The 24838-nt window shown below is 36.3% G+C and overlaps 1 protein-coding gene across 1 annotated transcript; it reads right to left on the minus strand.

The window, feature by feature from the left end:
- Window positions 1–177: 177 nt before the first annotated feature.
- On the minus strand, window positions 178–4133 carry LOC137712507 (polyadenylate-binding protein-interacting protein 11-like). Its single transcript, XM_068451580.1, has 10 exons — window positions 3148–4133; window positions 2853–2954; window positions 2724–2768; window positions 2570–2642; window positions 2335–2447; window positions 2158–2217; window positions 2028–2075; window positions 1837–1905; window positions 599–660; window positions 178–469 (listed from the first exon to the last, which is right to left on the minus strand). Exons 1-10 carry the CDS (start codon window positions 3673–3675, stop codon window positions 412–414), a joined length of 1158 nt encoding a protein of 385 aa, XP_068307681.1. The 5' UTR covers window positions 3676–4133; the 3' UTR covers window positions 178–411.
- Between the last annotated feature and the right edge of the window lie 20705 nt (window positions 4134–24838).

Below are 24838 nucleotides of genomic sequence, written 5' to 3' on the forward strand. Positions count from 1 at the left end.
AGACCAAAAAAGAAGCATTGTTGATGTTATCTCAAGACAGAACAACATATGAGGCAGAATCCTCGTTCTTCAACACATCCAATAAAATGCAGCAGTTCGGGCGTGCCTCGTGTGTGTTCGCAAGCTAGCAAGCGCAAACACGCGTGTATGCATGAAACACAAAGGGCTGTTAAAAAGGGGGTCTTCATGTGTCATCTTTTACGCCTCAAGGTCCTTTTGTTCGACTCTATATTCCAGAACATCATAATAAACTCTAACGAGAACAAAAGATCCAAGGCCATGAAAGCCGAGGGCAAGTAAAGACAAAACGCAGCGGCCAGAGAGGCACAGAGAACATCTTTACATAGTTGTATGTGTATTTAAATATATTTCAGCTGGAACCGTAAATCAGTCTGGGATGCCGAAGATGACTCAATGTATTGGAAGGCGAGGAGCGCGTGGACGAACAGGTGTCTTTGATGGACTTACCCTGCTTGTACAAGACGCCATAAATTAATATACCAAAATGAAGCCTATCTCAAAATTATGTCACTTAAAGGGGTGGGAAAAACAAAGATTACACCACTCGGAAGATAAATGAAACAGCATGCAGTCTAACCTGATTGGCAACGATCCCAAAACCACACCACTACAGTTGAGAGCAGCGATTGCACTTTCAGCCTGCAGGATGAAAGTACATTCCGATTAAACTTTTATGAATTGCAGCAATCAATCTGGAGGTCTATTTTTAATGTGCAGGTAGATATCAAGTATAACCGAACACATTTTGCAATCCAACTTCATCAAAGACATATCTTGGCAGGCTCTGTGTAGAACATGCATGCTTTGGATTGCATACATGATCCGAGCCACTTGACAAATCTTTTAACTCTACTTGTACTCATCTGTTGCTATACAAATCAGGTAGTGTGCCTAAGAAATGCACGTTTCCAGGTCCTCGCATTTTCTCATGTCGCCAAATTTTACAGCCACTAAATATTCTAATGCAAAATATTAACAACACTTGAGCAACACAATTCCTCCCACCCTATATCTTCCGTCCCAACAAAGTTACCATTAACTCTAGCATCACCTGACAAAGAAAATCAATATTCTAATGCAAAATATTAACAACACTTGAAACTTCTGGCAGTTTCTCACATGACGTTTCTGATTTCAAGTCTGACCAATTCGAATAAAATCAAGATCCCATAAATTCTCAGCCCAAAAAAAAAACGGATCTAATAAATTCACTTTATTAGAAGGTAGCCTTTGCAAGAAATTTAACTTTATTAGAAGGTAGCCTTTGCAAGAAATTTCAAATTCAGTATCTAACTCACTGATATCATGATAAAATCTGCTTTCACTGTTCCAAAAAGCATTAAGGCCAATAAGGCTTAAGTTCTTGGGATTTGTCAACTATTGTTGGCAATCTACAACTAACCATGAATGAACCATACAATTGCCTTTGAGAAACTAAAGCCCTAAAAATATCCTATCCAATCACTTCATGACAGAAAGGATAGAGACGAATGGACTTTAAAGGCTTAACACAGATTTTCAAAGAATTTTATCCCTCTATCAGAGTTCCGCAGCCCCATTCATCTAAGCATTCATCTTATCCCTTTTTATAGCAAATGCCTTCTTAAAGTAGCAAATGCATTGCATCATGAGACACATTAGTCACACTTGTAAAGGGAAAATCAAAGAGGCATTCGAAGGTTGAATACTAATCTCGAAAAACAAGGGAGTTTCACGCATATACCTAGTTTGTCGTCATGGCCTAACAGCGAAACCAAATAACGATATAGGAAAATAATAAAACAGCATGCAGAGTATAGAGGAAGAAGTAATTACCATCACAAACTCAACAAAGGCAATGCGAGTAGAGTGGTGATAGTCCCCTAGCAGCCTCAAACGATAAACCTGCATCAGATTTAGAAGAGGTAACCTCATAAATAGTCCAAGACATTGGAGTGGACACGACATAATAGCATTGTTGCCATAAAATGAAATGTAAAATACAAACTTCCAGTGAAATCACAAACCTCTCCACAGACAGATTCAAAAAAGAGTTTGACATCAGCTTGAGTAACCTGCACAAATCAATCCAAAAAACAGCCGTTTCTGAAATCACAACTTCGGCCACATCAATGACAAACCATTAAAAAAAATTACCTTTTTGTCAATATTTGTACAATAGATAGTTCTTGCACACATCTCACGTTCGTCTTCAGTCTGAAACATAAATATAAATGTATAAACAAGTTATTATCCAAGAAATTATAGATTCCAAACGGCTAAAACTTCCTTCAGTTCAGAATTTTGCAACTGTCACAAAAGAGGAAGACTCACCCTAGGCAAGAATGTGGGGTTAACAGGTGCAATAGCTGTCTTTGAGGGCAGCACCCTAACAGGGTAGAATCCAAGCATTGTCCCGGCGAGACTCAAAGCAGCTCGTGCACCATCTGCATAATGAAAACCCACCAGCCGATCAATCAATCAGTAACAATCACATAGCATAACCACAGAAAAATAACCATTCAAGCTTATACAACCACATAATTTCAGCATACACCATCTACATTACCTTCGTCAGTGAACTCAATAAAGGCAAAACGGAGAACAGAGTTAGGATCACCGCAAATTCGGCAGTCAACAACCTTCATCAACAGAAAAGAGAAATTATTCAAAACCAGAATTTACAATTAACTAATCACATACCTCTTAACGAAGATCATTACCTGCCCACAAGTAACAAAGAGAGCTGCAAGCTGTTCCTCAGTGACCTATGTCCCAAAAAGACCACAACTTTTAGTCTCGCACCAAAATGCTAATAAAAAACCAAAGGAGATAAATGGCATCATTTGTACCTGTTGATCAATGTCAGACACGTACACAGTCCTTCGGATTCTATCTTCTCGTTGCGCTTGACTAGTCCTGCTATTGATTCTCCGTTTCCCTTGATTGTTTCTCTGATTAAAAAAAGAAACAAACAGAAAAGCAAAAATAGAAGCACCCATTAAATTTTGTCCCCTAATTCTTCTCCAAAAACTAAACCAACACAAAAATACCAAACAATACAGAATTTTCCCATTCATTTTCTCAGCAACCAAACAAACAATAAAAAAGGAAAGGAACCCTGAAAAGCTCAAGTCTAATACATACCCGTCGACCAAGAAAGCCATTAGCTTGTCCATTTCTGTTCCCGTTCTGCATCATCAGTGCCATGTTAACAAACCCAGCATTGAGTCCATGGCCGTTAGCCAGTGACGGCGGCACGAACTCCTCCGCCATGGGGTTGAGCTTCGAGAAGAGCTCCCTCAGCTCCCTCATGTCCCGGTCTACGTCGTGATGATGATCCCCATTACTCATCTGAAAATCTCCGCCGTTAGATCTCTGCTGCTGATGGTGATGATTCGCCACGTGATCAAAGCTCCCCCGCTGAGCCGCCGCCACCTGGCCGTTGCCGTTGATGTTGCCGTTGGGGGGCGGGGTGACCATCACGTACATGCTCTGATCGATGCGGTGCCGTAAAGGGGCGCCGGCGTTGCTGAGCTTGGACAGATCCTGATCATTCGATGCGGCAACAGCACCGCCGTCCTGGGGCGTCGTCGAAGTCTCCGGGTTCCGATTCGCCGTGTTCGACCCCACGCTCTTCCCAAGCTCCACCCCTGCATTCTCAACCACTGCCATAGCTTTCTCACTCCTCTCTTCCTCTCTCTCTCTCTCTTCCCTTCTTCTGAATTGATTGTTTTAAATAATTAATTAAAAATTAATTCTTTGATGGGTCGATCAACAGACAGAGAAAGCCTAAGAACAATCGCGCCTCGAGATCACTACGGAGAAAACGAAATGAAAATAATTTTTAAAAACAACCCGGAAATTACAAAAACGATTCGAAAATTCGGGTAGTGATTTTTGGGGTTTTTTGTTTTTTCTCTCTGCGTTGTTGTTGTTTTTATCAGTGAAGAAGGAGAGTCGAACCGAAAAAGGAGTTCCTTTTCGGATTGGATTTGGATCCAACCTCTCTCTCTGTTGTGAAGATCGTCTTCACTTCCAATACGACATCGTCCTAGGAATGGCGATGGCTCTTCAACTCAGATTCTGCTCTCTCTCTCTCTCTCTCTCTCCCCCCAACCCAACTGCACGGTCTCTTTGTTTGATCGTCTGTCATGCGTACATACATGCATGCGCATCCGCCCATCATAATGATGATGGTGATGATGATGATCACAGATCATTCCCATAGTAATAAGTGGACAAGTGGCGGGTCACGACTGGAGTTCAGGTGGACGGGCAGGCGATCAATTGTGTTGAATAATTTTAATTGGAGGCCTTCATTTTTTACTACCCCGGAGTAACAGTAAATTCTACCCCAAGTACCAGTCAGTATAAGGGTTTTTTCGTCATTTTAGTGAAATTCCAAGGGACCAATTTGAATTTTAGTCCATGTATTTTGGGTGAAGTTCAACTTTACGTTTGTTGCACCGGACTGTTTCAAACTGAACTAGTATTAGGGATTAAGCTGGACTGGCTTAGACTAAACTAAGCTGGACTGGCTTAAACTAAACTAAGCTGGACTAGCTTAGTGAAACGTTTGGTGTAGTATCGAATTAAAAAGCAGGATAATTAACAAAACTCAAAAATTATATTATTTTAAAGCATATCTAGAATATTTATTCTTCCTCTTTTTTTCTTCTAGAAACCCTTTTTTTAGAATGCTCTGTCTTCTCTGCCTCACCACCTCCCCTTTTTTCTCCATCCGTCTCAATCCTCTCTGTCGCTTGATTGTTTCCTTCAGCAAGCTTGGCCTAAAGATCTGTTGCTTTCATGGAATCCCGTTTGCAAAAAATCAACCAACGAAACACCTTTCAAAATCTCATTTCCTTTCATGCAATTCCCCAGTTCTTACTAATTGCCATTCCATTTTCTTTTGTTTTCTCTTTCAATTTTCTCACCAACCAAATACCTTTCAAAATCCCCAATTCCAAATAATTGCTTACCTTGTCTAGCGTGCCAGATTCAAATCATGGTCCGCTGAAAATGAGAGTCGAAAATTGAATTCCTGCGACGGAACGCGATTGGTGGGGGAAGAATTAGTGGAAGCAGGGTGGTTGGTAAGTGAAAATTAAGGGCATTTATGAGAGAGAGCGATATATGTATGTGTGCGATCTGAGATACCAAAAGATCTAGATGGTGGAAGACCCCAAATCGTCGAACCCAGATGAAAAAAATCCTTATTTTCGAGGATTGAGATCTTGTAAGTTGGAACGAGGCACAAGGTTTGGACGACTCATACGAAGCAGCGCTGGGTCTTAGCAGTTTTGGGATATTTGGGGGGTTTGGCTAAGAACTTTTAGTGAGGGAGTCAGTCGGAGCGAGTCCGACTTAATCCCATTAAACCTAATCCTTCAGCCTAACAAACATGGGACCACAATAATAGCTAGTCCAGTCTAGTCCAAGGAAAGTTAGTGAGCCCAAATAAACACACCCTTATAAGCCTATGGGGTTTTAATTGTTGTAGTTTTTTTCTTCTTAAAAAGAAGAACCAAAAGGCTTCCGCCATAATAGTTCATCGTTCCGAAGGTCAAAAAAACTTACAGAGGTATTTATGAAATTCGTCAAATGTTTTTTAATAAAAATATCACGTGAGGTGGTATATGTTAGGTAAATAAAAGCTAGAAGTAAAAAAAATGAATCATTCATAATCTCAAAAAAATATCCATTCTTAGTTATGATATCAAAATTAAATAATTTAGTGGACAGTTTATTCCTTTAATTTTTAAAAATAAAAATAGATAAAATATTTCAAACAAAAATAAAAAGAATAAAACTACAATAAAAATAACATGTAAAATAGTAAATTGACGCACGCGTGTGGCAAAAGACTAGTGTTAGGTAAATTGGGCTTTAGTTATTAAATTCAAGCTTTAGCCATTAACGTCATACATCGGATGTAGAACACATCTCATGCAATTTTACTGAATTTTTGATGAAATTAAGGAACTATCCTTCAATTGATTAAAATTGTAAAAATTTAAATTAAATTGCACGCGAAAGTTTATTGTTAAGGATTTTTAGTAATGTTTTATTTAATATATTGATAGAACAAATTTAGCTGGTGGTGAAAAAATAAAGGACATTCGGCTTCTAATTTGACTTTTGGGCTTTAGATTAGATGGTTTTTTGAATTTTATAAGAATATGCTCCCTTGATATGAATTATTGGTACATAATTCTACATTTTTTGTGTTTAATTTTTTAATTTAATTTGTTCCTATTTTGTAGTTGGCAAACGGTCCATTAGATTGGAAGAACATAAAATAAAAAATAATAATTTCTTGTTATTGGTCTAATGGTGCGTGACGGATGATTTTTGAGTCATTATTGCGGGGGGTTGGATTCAAAGTAAAGATTAAATATAGTAGTAAAGCAAACGACAATTAATTATTGCTAAATGTGTACAGAATTTGAGATTTTTGGCAATGTTGTTGGAAAGATTGATCTTTTATCTTGAAATTAAAATGACAAATTGAATGAGAGTTTGGTGAGTGAGACCATGATCAAATATGACATTAAAACATTCAAATATGACATTAAAACATTACCATGTTTTTGGAGAATACATAAAATAAAAATGGTTTAATTTTCTCTCTCCCATCTTCCTTCCGTCCACCTTCTTCTTCAAACCCAGCCGCCATTGTAGCACTCTCCCAATAACGTAACCATAGAAAAGTTCCAATCTAAATTTCAAGGTTCTAAAAAACACTAGGTGCTAGTCGAGCGGCGAGCTGGCGCTTAGCGCCTAGGCGGCTAGGGGGGTCTAGGAGGGCGCCTAAGCGGATTTAAGTAAATTTTTTGTATATCTTGTAAATAAGTGCGTATTGACACTTACAAAAAATTATACTTATATAAAATCCATGGATAAGATAATAAAAGAATGATAAAATGCAAAGAGAGTATCCAACAAGTCCAAAATTTAAAAACACATTAAGCATATATGTCATATAACCATAATGAGGAGTATTGTAGGATGACACATGTACAACAAGTTCACAATTTTAAACCACTTAGACTTAGATAGGATTTTTTTAATTTTATTTTTTATTTTCATTATAAAAAATAAAAAATAAAAAATAAAAAAACCGCCTAGCTCTACCTAGCACCGCCTAACCCTGCCTAGGCGGCTACCTAGAGCCCATCCGATTTTTCCCACTGATTTGCAAAAAAACGCATCGGCTCACCACCGCCCAGCGCCTGCCTAGGCCCTTTTTTAGAACATTGTTACATTTAGAACACAATCTTCCTTTCCGAACGACTTCACACAATGACCTCCATCCTGTAGCACCTTAGTCCACGCTGCCTTGACAGCTCAATCTCTAGTTCCCCACCACCTACAATTGAAACCCTCACCGTACATAGGTCGGAACTTTGTGGGCTACGGGTTGGGGATTGGCTGGGCTATGGGGATTGGGAGATGGAGGTGGGAGGTAGGCTAGGGAGTTGGTCAAAGACTCAAAGTTAAAGGGGTGGACTGCAAGAGTTGGTGAAGTGCGGGTGGGTCTATAGATTTTTTTTTTAAAATTTTATATTTCCTAATTTTTATTTTATTTTAATATTTCTAATCCAGGTAGCACTGAATTATTTAAGTGTAGGGCCCATAAACGTACCACTCATACACTCTAATGGAAAATCTAACAAAATTGACATCAAAGGACCAATGCTCCACATTTTATCAAGTTTAGGGACCAAATTTAATGGATTTTTAGCTCAGGGACTAAAACTACAATTCAACCATAGTTCAGGGATCATTCCTTCAATTTACTCGTAATTATACTATTACACCCCGTACCTTAAAATATTATATTTTATTCTCGAGCCATGTGAAATGATCAAGATGTCCCTAGTTGGGTGTCTTAAGTAATTTTTGAACCTCAAGTTTAAATCTCAATCTCTCATATTTTCTTAGTTTTTTAAATTGTTTTTGTACTCACAATTGTGTAGGCGAATACGGAAATATGATTTGAATTACGAGAGTTAAGATACAAAATTTAATTGATTGAGGGCTTGACTAAACAAAATTTGATCGAGAGCATTTTAGTAATTTCCAATAGAGAAAATTATTAAGTGGGATTAACCCAACCTTCTCTTTCCCATTCACTCATATCTGCAACTCTCACTTTCTCTCTAACTCTCATTCCCTCTCTGTCACTGAGACGAACCATCACCACCTTCAACCTTTTTCCTTCAAATCAAACCTCAAGCCTCCATATTCGTGACCTATGGAATGCAAGGAAACTAGTGGTGGTCTTGCATGTACCATCGAAGCACCGTGAGGTGCTCTGCCATTGAATCTGAGAGCATTGAGCTCTACTTCGAACCTAGGTGAGATTCTCGATTAAAAACCCTTAAATTCGTGAATGTTGCGTGATTTTGTGATAATCTATGGTTGAATTGAGCTTAAAATCAAGGGGTTTAACCCCTGCAATTCCTTGTGCAATCTTTGACCAAACTCCATCAAGTTTGGGACTGGTGGTGCTCGAATCCAACTAGAACCAATCCTAGGTAAACATTTCTCTATCTGCATGTGGGTTTTAAGTTGGAAAACCCAAGGTTTTAACCATGCATGCTTTATGTGCTTATTTCCAAAAGCCGGCGAGGGAACCCGATAAATTTCTGTTGAATCCGGTGAGGATTCAACCCTCATTTGCCTTCAACTGAGTTTGGGTGAGTTTACTAATCCTTTGGAATAATTTTTAGTTAAGTTTACAGTTAAAATCCGTCGAAATTAAGCTTGAAATTAAGCCTAGTCGTGTTCTGGGATTTCTACATGTTCTAGCAGTGGCATCGACGGGTCCATTAGAAAAGACAATACCTTAATTTATTGAGCTCTTCAGGGGTTCCAACTAAGTTCATATCATCGACATATACTGCCACTATAGCAAATCCAGAATTTAATTTCTTAATGAACACACAAGGGCAAATGACATTGTTGGTATATCCTTCTTTGATCAAATACTCACTAAGATGATTATACCACATTCGTCTAGATTGTTTCAGCCCATATAATGATCGCCTTAATTTGATTGAGAGTATACCTTGTGGTTTGTTAGTCGTCTCAGGCAACTTAAGTCCTTTTGGGACCTTCATATAATCAAACCAAAAGGAGAATTAGTCGAAGAAAATTCTCTGCGTATTCGAAAGAACAGAGAAAATATCAGTAGAAAATCAAACACTTATTCATATTATCAAGGATGCCTGTGAGCTCCAAGTTGTTTTAAGTTCTTCATCTGCCCTTAGGCAAAACAGTTGTTTGTAACTTACAGTAAGTTTTAATAAAAACTTATTTTCATAACCAAGCTGTATCATTATTTTAATTCATTATTTTCATGGAAATATCACATATATCACCTATATTCAATTTAATTTTATGCTTTCATGTTATAATCTGTCATCCATGGATATTCCTCTTCAATCAGCCTCATTTCTTTATTATCCAGTATACTGAGATGTTAATCTGTTTATACATGTTTTACTTCTGCACTCTGAATTCTATGGACGGTTTTACCGCCTACAACTAGTTGGTAATTCAGAAAATTGCTGGTCATCTGGCAAAGCCTATGTTGAAGGTGCAGAAATTGATGGAGTTGGAACCTTGGGAAATTCTGATTTTACTAAATCGATAATCTTCTGATGGTTGAATTTGTCCCACCATTTCACCCATTTGGACCTGTAAATGCCGCCATTATCTGCTTCAAAATTCCATTTCAGAATCCATGGGATTTTGTACTTGGCCATGAACAATGAAAAGAGGGAAACCCTGCTATCGAAACGACTGCAATTAAATTTGTTCTAGAAGCTGTTGACGAGTACTTGACGAAGGTCATCTGGGATGAGAGAAACATTTGGGCCATGAGAAGCCCACCATTCTGGAAACCATGCTGGGAAGCTTAACTTGAAATTTTTGTCAAAGGTTATAAACCATGAATGACTGAAATCAGCTGTTTGATGGAGGAAAATATTAGTCCATGCTTGTATATAATCATAATAATTGTAATGGTTGTTTGGGATTAGAACATGTTGTGTATGAAGGGGTTTGGTATGGTAGAGGGGAATTCCCCATTCTTGTTCAGTAAGAAATTTTCCGATGTGGAGGGAATGGTACAATATTTTGTTTTCATGAGTGGTACTGAAAATAGGTTTGATAGGGATGCTTTCTGTCTCAGAAAGAATGGCTTGATAATATTTAAGGCTTTTGAAAGATTCAGTTGGAAGAAAATGGTGATTTGGGGGAAGGAGAATTTTGGCAATGCACTCTGGAGGTTGATTTTTATCAATATGGTGTGGGATGCTAAAAAGCCTTTCTGAGTTTGGATTTTTAAGATAAGGTGATGTTTTAGCAAAGCTAAGTATTTTTGGAATTGAAGGGGATAAAGATCGGACTGAAGAATAAGGATCATAAGGGGTAGCTAATGCTGTTTGGTAATTGGGACGGATATTTCCTATGGTTGATCCTAAGGGAGTAAATCTGTTTGTAATGGCTAAGGCCGATGAGGAATCGGGAACGAATTCTTGTTTTACTGGTGTTGGGGTTGGGGTAAGTGTGGCTGGAAGCCTTCATTGGTTAGTACCCATTCTTCCCCTACAAAAATTCTCTGGTTAGAAAATCAGGAATGCAATTCTGGCTGCCTTTAATGTATTCAATGTCAAAATCAAAAATACTTAATATGGCTTGCCATCGTGCAAAAATCTGTTTTGATGCAATGTTTTGAACATCTTTTTGTAAAACATGTTTTGCAGATTTGCAATCAACACGAACCAAAAATTTTTGATTTAATAAATCATCTTGGAATTTGCTAATGCATAATACAATAGATAATATTTCTTTCTTAAAAGTACTATAATTATGTTGAGTAGGATTCCAAACTCCTGAATGGAAACGAACAATTTGTTCAGAAGCTTCGGAAGAAGTTTTCTGTTTGAGGATACCTCCATAACCGATGTTAGAAGCATCAGTTTCAACTATTTTGAATAAGTTGGGAGTTGGAATGTCAAGGCAAGACAAAGTCTTGACATGATTTTTAATCTGTTTAACAATGGAAGTATGAATTTGGGACCATGATGGAGGATTCTCCTTAAGACGATCAAATAAGGGTTTGCATTGCTGTCGAAGATGAGGATAGAATTCAGAAACATAATTGAGAGATCCAAGAAAACGCTGAAGTTGAGTTTTGTCAGTAATCTGGTCAGGAAATTTTTCAGCAAATTGGATGACTCGATCTATTGGTTGGATGGTAGACCTATGGATATGATATCCTAAAAATCTAACCTTGGTTTGGAATAACTTAATCTTGGTAGCTGAAACAACTAACCCATTAGTCTTGATAATTCTAACAAACATATGCAAATGCTTCCAATGCTCATCTATTGACTTTGAAAAGATTAACACATCATCAATATAAACAATCGAAAAATGACTATATGGATTGAAAATATCATTCATAATATTTTGAAATTCACTTGGTGCATTTTTCAGACCAAAAGGCATTACATTCCATTCGTAGTGTCCAAAAGGAGTAACAAAAGCAGTTTTATATTTATCAGATTCATGAATTTGTATTTGCCAAAAACCTGATTTCATATCAAACTTGGAAAAAATAGTTGCTTGAGAAAGTCTCTTTATCAAATCTCTTTTATTAGGGATTGGATACCGGATCCATTCTAAAACATCATTCAAAGGTTTATAGTTAATAACTAATCTTGCAGTGCCTCTTTCTAATTCGGCGTTCTTCTGAACATAAAATGCAGGGCATGACCATGGAGATTTACTTTTTTGAATAATTCCTTTTTCAAGAAGCTGGTTTATTTCTGTTTTACAAAACTCTAAGACTTCCTGATTCATTTGAATAAGCCGTGCTTTTGTGGGAATTTTTTACTCATTGAAATCCTTAATATAAGGGAGTTTAACAATATATTGTTTTCTGTGCCAAAAGGCATTGGGGATTTCTGAACAGATTTCCTTAGCAAGCTTTTCAGAAAACTGGCTAATGGATTCTAACAAAGACTTATTTGTTAGCTGTTCTTCAATTCTTTTGTGTTTAATTTCTTCCTACAAGAAATTAATTTGTTGAGTTTTTGCATTGATTTGATTAAGAGTTTTGGAGACACTGTCTTTCTGGAGTTGTTTTAATTTTCTGAGTTCTGTTTCCATGCAGAACTCAAAGGTAATTTTTTGTCCTAAAACTTTAGTGGTGATTCGATTGTGATGAACTTTGAAATGATATATTAGAGCTATAAAAGGGAGTCCTAATATAACCGGATCAGAAATATTTTTTATTAAAACAAATGGAGTTTTAAAACAAACATTGTCTTGACAAACATGGTCTTTAAGTATTTCATATTTTAACTTCATCGGGGACTGATTTGCAGCACTAAGTACTTCAGTGGACTTATGATAATACTTAGTAGGAATTAACCCTTCTTGAATACAATTCAAGTCTGCACCCGAATCAATTAATGCAATGGTTTCGAAATGAGAATCTTCGATTATTATCTTAATTTTAGAATACCATTTCCTAACTCTTATTTTGTCTAAAAGACTTAAAACTAAATTTTTTGAAGAAGATTTGCTCGATTGGGCATCAGAGTTGTGGTCTGAAGAAGAACTGTCATGTTCTTTGACAAGGGTTTGAGTACGGATTCTACTGAGTTATGAACGAATTTTTGTGTTTTCGGACTTTAGAAACCTAATTTCCGATTTAATTTGATTAACTTCTTTTTGCAAATCTTTAATGGTAATTTCTTTTTTAGGCTTACTGAACCTTTCTAAAGTAGTGCTAAGAGAAATCTTTTGAGGTGGTGATTGGCTAGTGTCTGGTTCTTGCTGAGAAATCAACTTTTTTAATTGCTTTAGATAAAAAGATTTTAAATCTGGGTCATCTACTTTACTTATTAATTCAACTAAAAATTCTTCTTGTTCTTCTTGCTTATTAAGCACTGATATTTTATTACAACAAGCATCGGTACATCCGAACTTGATGTTTGGTGAAGAAACTTCACTGGAACTACTATGATCAGAAGTGGATAATTCCAAATCCTTATCTGATTAACTAGAGTCGGTATTTCTAAGTTCTAAAACCTGGATAAGCTGTACTTTCTCTTCATCAGAGATTTTCAACTGATTAATGGCTTTTTTAACTTTGCATTCATTGGCATAATGACCAAATTTGCCACATTTGTAGCATTTTCCTCTTTTACTTTGACGATCTTTACCAAATTTTCGAAAAGGTCTCTTTTTAGGATTTTCATAAAACTTGTTGGATTAAAAAGGTTTGGTGGATGACCTTGGTTTGTATTTATGATACCTGGGATGAGGTTTAGAATACTTACTCATATGTTGAGTTTTCTTCTTCTTGTGGGAATGAGCTATAAGAGGTAAACTATATTGTTCACAGAAAGTTCCTAGTTCATATTTGGCAATTGATTTGTCTTTACTAACTTGTTTAGAAATCTTCATATCTATACACATTTTCAATCCTTCCTTCTGGATAACATTGATTATGTTCCCATAAGTAAGGGTATGATAAGGTATGATACCTTTTTCATTTACTAAAACATTTCGTATTTTATGAGCAAAAGGTTTGGTAATCCATTAATAAATTTTTCTTTCCAAAATGGTTGATTACTATCTTCTCAGAGCATGACTCTGGACATAAAAACATCTTTATACCATCTGAAATCACTTAAGGTAGGACACCTTAAATTACTCAATTGGTCATGAACTCTAGTGGTGACATTACTAGGTGTTCCTATAAAGTGTTCTATGATAGTGTAGAGTAAGGTATTTACTCCATCAAGTATTCCTTGTCCTATGGATTCATCAAAAATGGGAAGTTTTTCCTCATCTTTTTTAACCGCATGGCGTATTTCATCTCTGGAATGAGAAGTTAAGTGCTTCTCCCACTAGGAATGAAGCATTCCTGTGAAACCAGTGACGAAGAGGTCAACAATTTGTGTCTGTGTGAGATTATGATTGGTAATATAACTGTTAGCAACCATAGACATGTGTTGGAGTTTGTTGAGAAGTTCTTGTTCTGACAATCCATCTATATTCCATTCATAGAGTTTGTCAGCAGAGACTGAAAATTGATTTTGGATGTTTCTTTCTTCAAATTGAAGATCTGGGGGCGTTGGTCTAGGATACCAGTTTTTGGTAAGAGTTGTGGGGTTGACTGGATTGGTACAGATACGCTTAAGATCAAAAGTTGGTTGAAGATCAATGTCTTGAAAAGCGTGTTCAATTTTTTGAATAGAAACATCAGTTTCTGTTTCTTGAGAAGAATCTGAATTAAATGCATTTTCTTCTTGGGTAGAAATATTATGGTTTTGTAAAATATTAACAACTTTCTCTTTTTTGAGCTCATAAAGCATCTGATCAATTTTTTGCATTGTAGTCATTGTCTTTAAAGCAGTAGAACTTGAAGAAGTAACAGTGAAATTTACTAATGGTTTTTCTTTTTTAAAAGATTTTGGCTGAGACAATTTGTCAATTTTGGATTCAATTTTATCCAACTGTTTTCCAATAGTATGAAGACTCTGGTTTGTAAAATTGTTCTGTTCAATGACAGATTTAAAACCTGCATCTTCTTTTGGAATTTTGAAAGGAGTAGCTGAAATATGGGTATTGCCAGTGGAAATCAAAATAGTTTCTTTGGGAAGATGACTGGAAGAAATCAGAGTTTTGTCTTCCTTAACCCAATTTTCTTTGGTAACAACCGTAAGTTTGTTTTTTGTTTCATAATATTTTTCAATAAAATCAAAGAAAGAGATTTCAAATTGATATTGTTCTACAAAAGCTTTCCATTCAACATAAATAGCTAATTCTTCTTCATCAGAATACTTTTTTTTGAAAACATTTCTTCTAGGTATATTTTCAACAGATTCGATGTCAGCTTTGAGCTTTCTCCACCGAATTTTGTATGGTTTGTTCAAAACAAGTAATTAGTGATTCACCGATGTTGTTTCAAAATCAGAGGTTGTAGGTGAAGTTTGTTCCTCCTAATTTTGAGGTTGGTAAACAGGATGGGTTACTTGTGAAGATGTGTCTACAAACTTTAATTTGATATTAATCAAGCCATTGATTAATTCTTGCTGGGCATTAGCAGAATTAGTCTCCTGCTCTTTTAATTTTTTATTTACTAAAGATTTTATCAAATCTTGATCTCGACCCAATCTATCGGCTGATGTGGATCCAGAAAAAGAATTTCTGCTAGAAGCAAATGATTTATGCGAATGTACTGATTCGCAAGATCTTCTTGCTGGTTGATCAAAATTAATTTTTACTGTACCGTCAAAATATTGTTCAACATTGTCAAGATTGACAAGGCTGTTTTGTATAGCTACTGGCTTACTTTCATTGATTAAACACCAATCTGAAGGTAGACTGATGTCTGACCACCTAATGGTTCTAGAGACTTTTATGTTTGCATTTTCTTGGGTTGTTTGAATCAAAAGCGTGTGGTCACGTGGACTTTTGGTTAAAGCTTGAAAATTCATATTTGTGCCAGTGACTTTGTAGTAAACTCTGTAAATAAGTGCCAAAGGCTGTGTTCCTTCTAGGACTTGGTATCCTGAAGTTTTAATGTTGAGAGTGAGTGCTTTCAGCATATGTGGATCTGAAAGACTTATGGTGAGGTCTGGAAAACAATCAAAGTGGATAGGTCCATTATAAAGACTACATTCAATCATTCCAAGTATACTATCACTGAAGTCAATGAATCTAGCATCTCGGAGACACAAAAGAATAGAGGTATTAAGATCTTTTCTTGTTAATGGTTTAACAGCTATTTGAACCAAACCAATATGAATATAGTTATGACCATCTTTCCTATGGGATTTAATTTGTTCGAGAGAAAATAATTGACAAGTCTCATGCAACTTAAGTCCTTTTGGTTTAACAGTTATATGAACCAAACCAATATATATATATGTCATTATCTAATTATCCATATAGATACGCGATGATGACATCTATAAGTCGCATGTCAAGTTTTTCTAAAAACCACCAAACTTATTAAGTGACGAAATGTAATTGCGTCCATTACAAGAAAGTATGTCTTTTTATAATCAATTCCAGGTCTTTGTGAAAAACCTTGTGCAACGAGTCATGCTTTATATCTTGCAATCTTGTTTTCTCATTTCACTTTCTTGTGAATACCCATTCGTAACCCATGGGGTTTACACCAGGTGGGGTTTGGACTACCGGTCCAAAAATACTTCGTCTTTCCAAGGAATTTAATTCTACATGGATTGCATCTTTCCATTTAGGCCAATCTTTTCTCTGTTTGCATTAACCAACATAGCGAGGCTTAATATCATCGCTTAATATGATTTTAGAGGCTATTGCGAATACGAACATGTTGTCAATCATTATTTCATTTTGATCCCACAATTCATTAGTACATGCATAATTTATGAGATTTATTTGTTTTCATGTAATTTTATCTCTTCAGGGACATGTGTCTCATCAAGAACATTTTTTTTTTCTTCTGAAAGTACAGAATCATGAATTGTGGGTTCGTCATTCATTTTCTTTTCCTGAATGATTTCATTTAGATTCAGCTATGCCTTCATCTTTCTCTTTCGAGGGGCTGAATTTTTTGTACCTGGGGGTTTACCACGCTTCAGGTGTGCACTAGATGAATAATTCACTACCACTTTATTATCCAATAAGGACACCAATTCTTGTAGGTATATTTGCAATTGGTATATGTGATTTGTCACTTTCATAGCATCATTAAGTGCATCTGACATTTGATTAACAATACTTTGAAGATGAATGATCATTTTCACTTCATTTTCACATTGAGTGCTTTGTGGATCAAAATGAGATAAGGTGGGTACAACCCATGTCAGTTTTTGCCGTTATTCTGGAACGGTCTTTTCTCCCCCCTAACGACGGGAAGACTATCTCATCAAAGTGACAATCCGCAAAACGAGCTGTAAACATATCACCTATCAAAGTTTCTAAATATCTAATAATAGATGGTGAATTAAAACCCACATAAATTCCCAATCTGCATTGAGGTCCTATTTTAGTGCATTGTTGAGGTGCAATAGGCACATAAACAGCACAACCAAAAACTCATAAATGTGAAATGTTTGGTTGATGCCCAAACACGAGTTGTACTAAGGAGTATTGGTGGTTGACTCTAGGTCTTAATCGAATCAATGATGCAGCATGTAAGATGGCATGTCCTTATGCCGAAACTGGCAGTTTTAATTTCAAGAGCAGAGTGTGAGCTATTAATTGAAGTCGCTTGATAAATGCTTCTACTAAAGCATTTTGAGTATAGACATGAAGAACATAGTGTTCAACATCAATGTCTAGTGTCATGCCGTAATCATCAAAGGTTTAAGACGTAAATTCACCAGCGTTATCAAGTCGGATTGACTTAATAGGGTAATTTGGGAACTGTGCTCGCAACTTTATTATCTAAGCAAAAAGTTTAGTAAAAACTACATTTCGAGTAGACAAGAGGCAAACATGTAACCATCAAGTATATGCATAAACCAAAACCATAAAATATCGACATGGTCCACAAGGTGGTTGAATAGGCCCACAAATATCCCCTTAAATTCTTCATAAAAATAATGGGGATTCAGCATCAATCTTTAATTTTGATAGTCTAATTACCAACTTCCCTTGAGAACAATCATTGAAAGGGTTATTATTTGATATAACAATGTGACTGCCCAATAATGGATGTCCATTAGAGTTGGTAGATCTTACGCATCATGGTGGATCCTGGAAAACCTAGACGGTCATGCCAAATCATGTAAATTTTTGGATAATAAACTTTTGGTTCATGATAGTATATGCTTCAATTGTCTTTATGTATGTATAATACAATGCACTTGATAAATCACACAACTTCTCCAATGTACGCTTCCAGGTATCATTAGAGGTAATGCATAGATATTCCACATTTTCTGCACTTTTCGTTTCAATGTGGTATCCATCCAAACGTATGTCTTTAAAACTCAACAAATTTCGAGTAAATCAAGTAGCGTATAATGCATTTTGTATGGACAATATTGTTCCATTTGGTAACATAATCTGGGCTTTTCCTGAGCCTTTAATTACATTTGATTGGCTTGATATTGTTGTTACCTTTACTTTTGTAAGCATCAAGCTTAAGAAATATTTTCGATCTCGAAGTATTGTATGAGTGGTTGTGCTATTTGCAAGACAAATATCTTCGCCATTGCTCTTGTTTTGAGAATAACCATAGTTTTTATCCATACTCTCTAAGTAAGGGAATCATAGTTAAAAGCAATTTATTCATAATAAAATGCAATTGAAATGCCACTTTTATTGAATTGAAATCCAGCTTTAAACTACAAGTTTAGATAATAACAGTACATCAAACAAAAATGATTCAATCGAACTAATACACTTCATTCCCTTTTTCCACAATAAAGTATGAGACATCTAGGTGATTTGTGTTCAATTGCCTTGATAAATCAAACACTAGATCAGGTATATCCATTGGTTTAGCCCGGTCGATGAAATTGGTTTCGACACCTTTCTCTTTGAGGGAGGCTTAATACATGTCCACCAAATGTTTTGGGGTACAATAGGTATGCCTACAGTGCCCATTGCCACCACACATATGGCATACTCCTTTAGGATTTCTAGGAGTGTTATTCATATGAGTTTTACCTTTGTGTGGCGGTTTACATTTTTGAAGTTCAGGCTTGAATTATGTCTTGGACCCTGGTTGTAAAACTGGACACCATGATTCTTGACTTTCCCGCTCCACCGACCCCGTTTGTGACCACGTCATCATTTGTAATTATTACCCCGAGAGGATGTGGTGTTCATTTATGGGAATGGCGCCGTCTAGTAAGTCTGGACTAATGATTTTTCATCAGGAGTTCATTATTTTGTTTAGCCACAAAGAGCACCGATATCAGTTAGTTGTACTCAGTATAGCCTCGCACTCTATACTGATGTTGTAGGAACACATTTAAGGCATGAAAGGCGTTGAAATTCTTTTTCATCATATGAAAGGTGTTGAAAGTCTTTTCCATCATATCTTCCTAAGTGATGGTCTCTCCACAAAGCTTCATCTAGAAGCTAATTCTGAACATTGTAGAGTTTTACTCAGCAACCGACTTGAAATCCTGGATCCTTAGGTGTGTCCATTCATAATGAGCCATTGGGAAAATCACCATTTTCTGGTGATTGTATCTATTTCTCAATGCCTTCCGAGGGCTAATGGATCTTTAATAGTTAGGTACTCGCTCTTCAATCCTTTATCAAGGTGGTGACGGATAAAGATCATGGTCTTCGTCCGATCTTGAGAGGATGCACTGTTTCTCTCCTTGATGGTTTGTCCAAGATTTCCTACCTCCAAATGGGTCTAGGTATCCACTACCTAAGTAAGGTAGTTATTCCCAGTAATATCTAAGGCAACAAAATCAAGCTTTGCCAAGTTCGCCATTTTCTTTTTCTGAAAGAAAAATGAGATGTGTAAGAACTTGCAATAATATATATTATGGATGAATGTAGTGTTAGAACTTCTGGTTCTTACAGATTTTTTCATTTTGATCTTCATGCTAAAATGATAAGCACTCGAAACTTTAGGCTTGAGATTTTCATAATTAATAAGGAAGGCGATTATACTGCACCACTCTCATTGAAACAATATAGTGTAGGATGAACAATTACACCGCACCACTCAAGCAGCAAGAAATTTAAATATGCAGAGCAGGTTGGGTGATTATAACGCACCACCTAAAATTGCAGTAAAATTAAATCCGTAGTTCAAGACGGGTGATTGTACTACACCATCTTTGATTGCAATATAGACACTGGGTTAGTAATTAAGAGTTACATCAAACAAGAAATAAAAAATATAAGTAATTGTTATATTGAGAACTAGGATAAGGCATGGTGCTAGCAGATCTTGGCGAATGTACATCAAGCAGGTGAGGCAAAAGAGGAAGAAGAATAGTAAGATCCTTGGAGGAAGCATTTTTCGGTGAAGGGAAATGAGAACTAGTTAGGATTAAAGATTTGTGTTGATAACGTGTTATAAATAGGCAAAAGTTAGAGAGATAACCTTTGCTAGAGACATGAGCAAAGCGGGTGCAATGTGTCACACTGTTTAGTTTCGTAACTATAACACGAAAGGATCGCAGGTAAAGAGAAAAAGGGAGAGATATTGATATTATTACTTTCACTTCTTTTATTTGCGGTGTGTTGTGATTACACATGAAGTGCTCTTTATATATAGCCATATCTATAAAAAACCAAAAAAAAGAAATGATTGCCTTTTTGAAAAACATCATACAACTAGGGGTGGGTACTTGGAACTGAAAACTGAAACCGAAACACGTATCAAATCAAACCGCACCGAACGGTTTGGTTTTGCGATTTTGAAACGGTTTCAGTTTCAAAACCAAACCACGGCAAAGAAAACGGTTTGGTTTCGGTTTTGGGTTTTCAAAACCACACCGAAACCGAAACCGAAACTGAAACCGCACCATATAATAAATAAATGTTATATTTTAAACTTTTAATTACTTCAACTAGGTTATAGGTTTGGTTTTGCGGTTTTAGGTTTACACTTCAGCTCCTGAGTCCTGACTGCTTCTGCTTGTATCTCTGCCTCTGCCTTTGCGACCTGGTTGTTTCTGCTTGCATCTCTGCCTCTGCCCCTACGACCTGGCTGTTGCCACTGCCTCTGTGACGGTGCGACCTGGCTGCTTCTGCTTGCATCTCTGCCTCCGCCTCTACCTCCGTCTCTGCGACTGCGACTGCGACCTCAACTCTGCAAATCACTGCCTCTGCGACTGCCTGCTTGCATCTCTACCTCTACGACTGCGACCTCACTGAGTCACTATTTGCCTTGCATCCCCAGATCCCCTTCATCTGCAAGCCCTAATCTTTGCAAATCAAAAGCTCTGCAAAACAAACTTGGCAAATCATTCATCTGCTATTCATTCCAGCTAATATGGTAAAAACTTAGAACTGGTATTAGTTAGAACTTAGAACTTGTATTACTTAGAGCTTGTATCATTCATCAATTTAATCTGTTTTTATGTTGATCTATATATATAGCTAGTTTTGAGACAATAGATTAAGCAACTATTTAGCTGAGGGCATTGTATTTAGTATTACATTTGCATAATCTCCTTATGGTTTGCATTTTATTTTTTGTTTTGTTTCAATCTATTTTATCAGTTTTGGACCTTTCAATTTGTTTTCAGGTGATTCCTCTCTCATGGATTATTTTTGTGGATTTTCGTATGCAAATTATGCTAAAATTTTGATGTAATGTTCTTTAGATTTCTGTTAATGTTTTCGTTTGCAACCACGGTCGGTTGTGAAAGACAATATTTCTTTTTGTGTTTTAGAATGAAATAGAATATGCTTTGTGTCAATTTTATGATTAGAGTTACTTGTCGAACTAGGTTATTTCGGGTTTGATGTGTTTGAATTTGTTATGGGAGCATTCGAGTAGTTAGAAACTGAAACCCCTTTCAATTCGTATAAGCCAAATTTGTTAAATCAAATATATCTATATGGTATCCCCATTTATTTCTTAGTTATTTGCCTCAAAAAGAAGTTTGGGTCTTGAAAGATAATTTCTAAATTTACTGCTTCCATTTTCGAAATAAAATCTTCAATTCAGAGTGCTAGTTAGACGTTATAATTTAGATCAAATTTAGGCTTTTTTTTTTCTTTGTCATTCTTTAATACAGTGATACCTCGAGTTTCTGTTTCAATTTCCATTAAGGTTATAATGATTTGGTTTGCTGGGGAATGGTAATTCTTTCTTAACTCAAAGAAAATTAATGAGAAACCATGTAGTCCTTTTATTTGGTTTGTCATGGATGTGTTCTTTTCTTTGTTTTCTGTGAACATCTTATTGTTTCTGGTTATCTTTTTATTTGCTCGAGTTTGCTTGATTTGGCTGCTTATAGAACATCTGAAGAGGGAGCACTTAGTTTTTTAAACGGTCTGATAACTGATTTGTTGTGGATGTATGATTGTTTTTTTTTTTCTTCTTTGAAGTTGGAAAGCTAATACTTATCTCGAATTCCCGTTTGGGGATTTTTGACGTATTATTCTTCTTGGTTGGTCTTTTATCTTGTTTCTTTTGTTTTATTGGTTCGGTGTCAATTTGTGACTTTTTACTTCGGGATTATAGAAAGCCCATGGTCTGCTTCGGTCAAGCTTTTCATGTGAATGACAGTGGCTTTAAGACCATGTCCAGTGGTAGGCCAAAAGCCGAAACTATAAGCCTTAGACCCTAAATGCTTGTGTTGTGTGTTGTAGATTATGTGCATTCCATTCATTTAAGATAATGAGCATTTCGTATTTTATTTCAGTCAAGATATGAAGAATCCAACAAGCATTGTGGGATTGTTTTCTCTTCTACAGGGGACTCCCCTGAGAAGCCGGAGGATGAGGCAATAGAAATTGACTCGGAAAATGAAATAGATGTTGAAGGTGACCCTGAAAATGACGGCGAAGAATCTGAGGGCGAAGATGAAAAAGTAAGTAACTCTAATTCAAGAAAATGTAGCGGGTTTGGGATCATTTTACAACATATTATATGATGAAAAAACAGTTGAAAATCAATGAAAAGGGGGAGAAATATTTGGCCAAAGTAAAAATTAAGAGAGCTAAATGTAATTATTGCCCAAAACAGAGCAGTGTAGGTGCTTATGCAGCTGAACCAAGAGTTAATGGCACCACAAGCATGAGACACCACATTGAAAGATATTGTAAATTTTACCAGGGGAATAGAAGTAAAAAGCAAAAAGTTTTGGTTGGGGATAAAAGTAAAGGTAACAATTTGGTTGCTGTTGGATTTTCACAAGAAAGTGTGTTAGAAGCATATGTCAAGATGGTAGTCATAGATGAGATGCCATTTAGTATAGTTGATAAGATGAGGACCATTGTTTAAAGTGTCTTCTAGAAGAACTCTTGTGAGAACTTTTCTCAACATGTCTAATGATTCAAAAGCTTATTTGAAGAAAACCTTAAGTGCTCATAGAATTTATCTCACTACTGACACTTGGACAAGCACACAAAACACCAATTATATGGTTCTTACTACACATTTTATTGATCATGAATGGAATATGCATAAGAGGATCATAAACTTTTGTGTTATTCCTAACCACTATGGAACCACAATTGCAAAGTTGATTAAAAGTTGTTTGTTGGAATGGGGGATAGACAAAGTTATGATAATCGCAGTGGACAATGCTTGCGCAAATAAAGTTACTTTGGATCAACTTATGACAAAAATGAATAGGTGGGAAAATTCACAAGCTATTCTAGGTGCCAAGTATTTACATGTGAGATGCATCGCTCACATAACCAACATAATTGTGAGTCATGGGATAAAGAGGCTAAATAATGGTCTATTAACTATAAGAAATTGTGTGAGGTTCGTGAGGAGCTCTCCACAAAGATTGGAGCTTTTTAGGCAAGCCGTGAATAGGGTGAAATTGACGTGCAAAGCAACTGTTTGCCTTAATTGCCCTACTCGGTGGAATTCTACATTTGTTATGTTGGATGTAGCCTTGAAATTTAAGAAGGCCTTTGCTACAATGGCGAAGGATGAAGCAAGTCCCTTCGTGGCTTACTTTAAGGAAGTTGAAGATGAAAAAGATGAAGATGACGTGATTATTGTTTGCCAAACCAAGGGGAGTAAAAGGGTTGGACCACCAACGGAAGAAGATTGGTCCAAGGCGGAGGTTTTTGTCAAGTTTTTACGGGTGTTTTATAATGTGACTTTGAGGTGAGTGCTTCTATACATCCCACTGTTCATATCGGCCTCCATGATGTCATAAAAGTGGAGACCACCACCAATAACTTGAAATCCTGAGCCAACATGCAAGCGGGTTTACTGTCGGAGCAATTATTGAAGGCAATGACATCCAATATGAGATCAAAATATGAAAAATATTTTGACTCATACCATGAATTGAACCCTCTTATTGTGATTAGACTTGTTTTAGATCTGAGGTTCAAGTTGAGGCATGTCACACAACACTTTAGAAAGAAACTTTCGAACATTGAGGCACAATTGAAAATTGAAGAAATAAAAAATATATTGTGTGCCCTTTATGATGAATATGTTCCTAATGTTGAAGGTGGAAAATACATGAAGAAATCGGAAAATTTACAATCACAACCTTCTTCTACATCATCTAATGTGTCTATTATGGAAGATGATCTAATTGATGAATGTATGCATTTTGTTGAAGATAGTGATGAGAAAGTGGTGGGAGATGAGGTGGATTCTTATTTGTTTGATCCCTAGGTACAAATTACAAAGGAGGAGTCCACAAAGTATTTTAACATTCTCCTATGGTGGAAGGTGAATGGTAACAAGTATCCTATATTGGCCGCAATTGCAAAAGATATTCTTGCAATTCAAGTTTCGACCGTGGCATCAAAGAGTGCTTTTAGCACCGGTGGTCGAGTGATTTCGAATTTTAGGAGTTCTTTAACTCCTAAATCGGTGGAGGCCTTGATATGCATGCAAAATTGGTTGATGGGTGATGGGTGATAATATTATTACTTTGGAGGATGATGCACCTTCAATTGACCACATTGAGTTCTATGAAAGTATTGAATCGGGTAAGTATATCATTTGAAGTAAAAGAACTTTCTTCGTTTTCTTTTATTTTTCAACTAAACATCAATTATATTTATTATGTTTTGTATTGTGTAGAGTTGGCCAAATCGACTTCAAGCATTGCCTCTCTTACTCTTGATCAACAACCACAACAAGCTCCAAAGCAATCTCAAGGTTCTAATTCAC

This window comes from Pyrus communis, chromosome 13, assembly GCF_963583255.1.
Source record: "Pyrus communis chromosome 13, drPyrComm1.1, whole genome shotgun sequence".
NCBI classification, from domain to species: Eukaryota; Viridiplantae; Streptophyta; class Magnoliopsida; order Rosales; family Rosaceae; genus Pyrus; species Pyrus communis.